We start from the raw sequence: 6307 nt of genomic DNA, 5'->3' as shown, positions 1-6307 counted from the left end.
CTGGTTCCCAACTTGGCTCTGATGGATGTTAGCGCCATATGCTTTTGAAAACTTGCGGTGTTTTCTACCTGGCCAAGGTAAAATTGTTCTGAAAGCTGTGTGAGAGATCACGAAGGAGTACTGGGCTGCTAACTCAAGCTCGGCAGCTCTAAGCCACCTGCTCTTTGAAAGAGAAGGTTTCCTGCTCCCATACACTCCAGTGTTGGACTCCCACAGGGGCAGTTCTGTCCGGTCCTGTGGGCCACTATGAGTCAGGACTGACTGGATAGCGGTGTTTTGGTTTCTGAGTCTCAGCAAATGTGCCAGCTTCAGTAGAAAGGACTGCGCAGAACTTTAAAAAAGGACACTCCCAGCAAAGTGCTGTTAAAAGATTTATTGCAGTAATACAATAAAAGCTTAGAAAACATTTTGTATGACTAACCTGTTTGGAAGTTGCAGAGCAAAGGGAAATCCCTGCAATATAACACTGTGAGGAGATCCTTATTGTGGGAATTCTTTTACAGACCGCCACTGAACTTCCCAAGTCACCAAACACGAATCCTTACTGAGTGTCTGAATGCAGACTGGTTTCTCCCCTTAACTCAAGATGTGCAAAACTTCTCCATTATAGTCCATTACAAAAAAGTCTGAAACAGACTTAAAGCAGCCTGTTCGGTGCCTGTAGTTTTTGTTTGTTTAGTATTATGTTTCAACAAATCATTTTAAAATGGAAAATGTGACCAAGTTCTATGGCTTTTTGTTTAAAAAAAAAGATTAAAAAAAAAAAGTTGTTTTACATATGGTTCTGGCACCTACATGAGAGACCTTAATGAGCAGCAAAGGAGGAGTAGAAAACACAGTGGCTGAAATGTATATTAGAGTATTTACAGGGTGGATCCAGTGCAAAATCGTGAAAACCCAAACATCTCAGCAGTGTCGGCCAGTATGTCGGTGCTCAGAAACCACCCACGGGCTTGCTGGCGTCACCCTAAGTAAAGTGCCTCGAGTTGAAATTAACATCAGCCTCTGTGACATAACCTAGCCAGCCCTAGATTAGCCATGTCTCCGTCAGTCTGTTGGATCACTAGCTAGGTGTCCCTGGTGTCGGGAGCCACCCTTGTAGTTGCGTCTCTCGTGTGATTTCCTAAGAGATTTACCTGAGAAAACCACGAGGAGCAGGAAGCCCACCTCTATGCCCAAAGCACCAAATCCCAGTCTTCTGACTTCGGAGACTGGGCTGTTTATTCAACACTTCCGAGGGCCTGAAGTAGCTAGGCAACTCTTGGAAGATTTCAAGTTCATTCGGTGCTTGTTCAAGTTTACACACCCACTCTCTGAACGACTGAACTGGGTAGTAAAATGCCAGCCCAACAATTGTGAAGCTGAGCGCTGGAAGCAGACAGTGGCTATCGAAGATCCCCTAAGGTGTGGGGAAGCCCCTTTGTCCCCTAAGTGGAAAATGTCAGGGTCAGGAGATTGGGTACTTGCTGACAAGAATCAACCCCTCCCCTACCATGTCATCAAGCGGCCAATAAAGGTATAGTAAAAGCTAGTTAGCACCTCAGCTGCGGAGGCCAAGCATCAGCTGTGGCCACCATGAGAAATGCTAGGGCAGGTCACCCTCGAGTGACCGATCTGAGGTACAGTCATGCTAATCACACTAACTAACTAATGGCATAGGGGAATAACGCCTGTCAGGAATTTTTCATAGAATGCTTTTGTAGTTGTTACATGGGATTTTGTTTTGCTTTGTTTTCAGTTATCAAAAAGAAAATCTACTTACATATTTGTACATAATGCCCCTCAATTTTCTTGTAAGATTGTCACTAGGAGAATGACAAAGACATATTTAGGTGATCACTTGAAGAGAGCAAACTCTATCGCCGCACCCCCCCACCCACCTCCGTCGTAAGCTGTGCCAGCTTTGGGATCTGCTCTGCATTTCTGGGCAGAGGCGGGGTCTTCACAGACGCAAGGACTTCTGGGAAACAAAAAGACCTTTTTTCTGGGCAAGAGCTTGCCACCTACCAAACCCAGCCCCTCAGAAGAAACTGGACACCGGGGAGAGTAACCAGAGGTCACTCGGTACCGTGGCTTGTGAACTGTGCACCCCGGCAGGCAGTTAGCTTCCACCAGGGAGGATCCTTCTCAGCTTAAATCCCGTCTGCAGTGCACATAGGGTGGGGGTGGTAGGGATTAAAAGCCACGTCAAGGAGCTCAGTTCCCCTCAGAATAGAAGAAAACCGTGTTTGGGTCTGTGGGGCATTATTGCAGCTAGGGTTTCTTCAGTCCATGGACTTGGCCTCTTTGGTGCGTGGGGAGAAAGAGGCACCGCATCGCAAACGAAGGCATTTGCACAGTACCATCCCCCCACCCACAAAAAAAAACAAAAAACTGGTTGCCCACCCCAGACACCAAAAAATAATCCCAAGAACCCAAGATGACCAAATCGTACAACGACTTCCAATGGCCTCTGTACCAGGAAGCAAACCAGCACACCCAGCATGGTGGCATCAACACCAGCTTAGTGAGCAATCTTTCAAGTGCTACTCGCCCAGAATCACTTCCTTGTGACTCAACTTGTGGACCCCATGGCCCCGGCGCAGGCCCAGCACAGAGCAGGCCCTCTCCGTGTTGGCCTGTGCGGTCCCTGCCCTCGCAGGAGCCCGGGGCCAGGGTCTGCCACCTGGGGGCCCACGGGAAGTGCTGCCTCCACATCGGGGCCTGGCTGCCAGGGCGGTCCTCCCCAGTGCTGCTGGGCACAAGGACCTTTGACCTGCCTTCTTCGCTGTCGGAAGACCAGGCCCATTTGACAACCAGACCGCTGCATCTGACAAACAGAAATGCTGGTCTCCCGGCTTTAAAAAGAAGAAAAAAAGTCAAAACCAGCAGAACCCCTTTTCATTGCTGCAGGCACTCGGACTAGCCGCTGCTCGGACTCGCTGCAGCTCCGGCAGGTGCCATCAGCGGTGCCCAGTGTAGGCTTTGAACCAGGAGGTGACGGAGGCGGCCGCCGAGGAGATCATACCGCCAGCACTGCTGCTCGCGATGGGCGGTGCCGCCTGGGAGCCCTGGCTCTCAGACACTTCCACGGGCTGGGAGGGGATGTCGCAAAAGCGCGGGCTCGGCAGGTTCTCCCAGTCCGTGCCCAGGTCGGTCTCGTCATCGCTGATGTGCTCGTCTCCGCTCTCCTCCGATTCCCCCGCAGCTCCGGGGCCCAGGAACTCCACAGATTCCTCCAGATCAGCCCGCACTTCAAAGGGCCCTGACCTGCATGTGGAGAAAAAAAGGAAGCCCCTCAATAAAGCGGGTGGGGGTAGAGGGCCACACAGGATATCTAGAGAACGTACGTACCTGGATTCATCATTTCCTAGTAGAATGGGGAGCTAACAGCCGTGAGGACAAGAAAGAAAGAAATGTTCTAAGATGAGCTATGGTGATGACTAGACACCTCTTCCTGAGATGACCAGCTGCTGTAGGATATTGTGAATTAAATGGAAATAGAACTTATTTTCCAAAAGATGGATTGACACAGTGCTTCTATCAATGGGCAAAAACGTCACCATGAGGCTAGCCCAGGACTGAGCAGTATTTGGTTCTGTTGTCCACAGGGCATCTCTGAGTTCGAGCTCCAGAATTCCACAGCACCTAGCAATAGTGCCGACAGAATAGCTAGCATTCCCATGAGACAATTACAAAAGAGCCATTCGATATACACTCAAGGGCACTGATGAGCACAAAATAAGTAGTTCACAGAGACAAAGCTGTGTCCTGTCTTTTGGAGTCCTGGTGGCAGAAGCACGTTCCGGTGACTGGCTGCTAACCAGCAAGTTCACTCCATGAGTACACTGGTCACTGAAAGCCCTCTAGATTAGAGCATCATTCTGCTCAGACACTGACACACAGGGTTGCCAGGGGCGGACCCTCCAGGTGCTGCTGGGGTGCGCCTTTTGGAAGCCCCAAATTGCCAACTCTTAAAACCCAAGAGAGCCAATGCTGTTTGTCCTCATGGGAGCATGCATGCTCGGAATCTCGTTGATAGCAGGCCCCCACACATACTAAGTCGTTTTCTAAAGCTTATTGCATGAAATAACTGCAATACATTCATCTGGAAGAGTGCATATTGTTGTACTAAATTTCAAGAGAAAAATACTTTCATTTCCCTAAGGTTCCTAATCACGTTCTCGCTGACAAACCCAGCCCTTTCTCAGGCCTCACTCCATGACTGCTCACGGGCTCTGCACAGTCCTGGGCACAAAGCACGCCCAGGCCTTCCCGCCTGTCATCCTGGGCAGCGCCCACCAGCTCCTGCCTCGCGGATGGAGACAGGCTGCATTTCCTTCAGTGGAGGTGGCCGACACACACCGAGGTCCTTCCAGGGATTAAACCCTGCCCACCTACAAACAGCCAGCTCTCCGCAGCAGCTCCTACCTGCTGTGCCAAGATTAGCACACAAAGCGGGTTGTTTTAAAGGTTTCACTGAGGGTAGAAATTAACCAAAAAACAAATTGGAACTATTGTAGAATATAGCCTGTTGCTCTATGTCCCAAAATCCCTATAGCCTTTGGAATAAAAATGAAGTGCGGGCCCTGCCCCCATAGGTCCCTCCCAGGAGCTCAGCTTATGACACACTGTGTCAGGGGACAAGCAGGCCTCTCGCCCTCCGGGTGTCCAATTTCCCAGTTCAAAGCATGGCTACAGCTTCTCAGAGGCCTTCGCAGGTTTGTCCTTGGTCTCAAGTGAGCATTGTTTCAAAGTACCTTTAAGCAAAGGGGACCCCGGTTTCCCAGAAATCATGGCTTTGCAGGGGTTAGATGGGACATGGGTTATCCCCAGCCACCTAGCCTCTCCCTTGAAATGTTCCCCTGCTGTGTCCCAGTGGCCACAGTGAGCTATGCGCCGGCTCTTGGTTTCATCTCTCTTCTCCCTTGCCCCTTTCTTTTCCTGGGCAAGTACGTCGACTCCCAAGCCGCCATTTCCAGATCCTTCTCGTCCCACTGCCCAAGGTTCAGTCTCATGACATCTCCCCCGCAGCGCGCTCCTCCCTGCTCGGGAGCCTTGGCCTGTTGATCAGCTCCTCTTTGGGGCTGCCTACCCACTCTCGGGTCCCGTTCAGTATGGGGCTGCCATTGCCTCCCCATCCCCACAGGACTTCCCCAGGGGACAGGCAGGGGTGGGACAAGGGTCGAGGTCACAGCCCTTCCACTCAGAACTCCCAGCGGAGGCGGAGGACTTTAGTTCCCTGCCTGGATCCCCAGGGCCGAATCCACCTCCTATTTAAGATGAAAGGGTCTTGAGTGTGCTTCCGTCAGAGTGGGGCTGAGGGGAAGCTACAGGGAAGTCAAGACCCTCTGACAAACTACACAACACGCTGTTGGCATCAGTGCTGGTGGGCACCGGCACTCCTTGCCATCCCGTTATACCTGAACCTGTTTGTTGTGCCTTCTCCACTCTGGGTTGAGGCTGGACATTTTCCTCCCTTATTCTGCACTTGAATCTGGTCACACGTTTTCTTTTCTGCTAGGTTGCTTGTCTATTGATGTGAAAGATCTGTGTAGCCTACGCTGACATCTCCTGTCTTGTGAGACCATCGGTTGTTGTGTGCATTCTGGCTCCATGGATTCCTTTTCCAGGACGTTCCTTTTCCACAGAGAAACATGTAACTCCATCCCTTCCTGGCGTTTGTGGCGGGGTTCAGAATTCCCTCCACACCCTATGATTATAAGTGTCGTCCCTTCTAGTTATTTTATAGTTTCTTTTTTAATAGAGTCTTATATCATCTGGAATTTATTTTTGCTTATGGAATGTAATATAAATCCAACTTTCCCCTATTTGGATATCCAACTGGCCTAATACCATTAAGTTGTTATTATCAGATTCAAAACCACACCCAATGTATTTTATATTCCTTCTTGTCATGGCTCTGTGCCTACATTCTTCACTCTGTGTTTTTGTCATTGTTTTCTATTTCCATGATAATAGCGCTCTTTTCTAATTCTGATAAGAACCCAGCCCCCTCCTCACTCCCTCATTACTCTCTCTCAAAATGTCCTCACACACTGTGCTTCTTAGAAAATATCAGACCCTGTATGTCTGGCACGTAGCAGGCTATAGAGAGAGAGTGGGTAGGAAAGAGGGAACCGATTACAAGGAACTATATGTGACCTCCTCCCTGCGGGACGGACAACACAGAAGTGGGTGAAGGGAGATGTCGGACAGGGCAAGATATGACAAAGCGATAATTTATGAATTATCAAGGGTTCATGGGGGAGGGGGGAAAAGAGGACCTAATGACGGGGGCTTAAGTGGAGAGGAAATGTTTTGAGAA

At 49.9% G+C, this 6307-nt stretch overlaps 1 protein-coding gene across 1 annotated transcript in view; it reads right to left on the bottom strand.

Annotated features, from left to right (window-relative positions):
- Positions 1 to 358: 358 nt before the first annotated feature.
- The window catches only part of ATG14 (autophagy related 14), a 39278-nt gene continuing 33329 nt past the window's right edge, over positions 359 to 6307 (bottom strand). The window contains exon 10 of the mRNA XM_004698605.2: positions 359 to 3249. Coding sequence (XP_004698662.1) covers positions 2943 to 3249 — 307 coding nt within the window. The 3' untranslated portion in view covers positions 359 to 2942. The remainder of the gene's footprint in view (positions 3250 to 6307) is intronic.

The sequence above is a fragment of the Echinops telfairi genome, unplaced genomic scaffold, assembly GCF_000313985.2.
Source record: "Echinops telfairi isolate 266 unplaced genomic scaffold, ASM31398v2 ScPeMD7_18;HRSCAF=68, whole genome shotgun sequence".
Lineage (NCBI taxonomy): Eukaryota > Metazoa > Chordata > Mammalia > Afrosoricida > Tenrecidae > Echinops > Echinops telfairi.
This window is presented reverse-complemented; position numbering and strand designations above follow the sequence as displayed.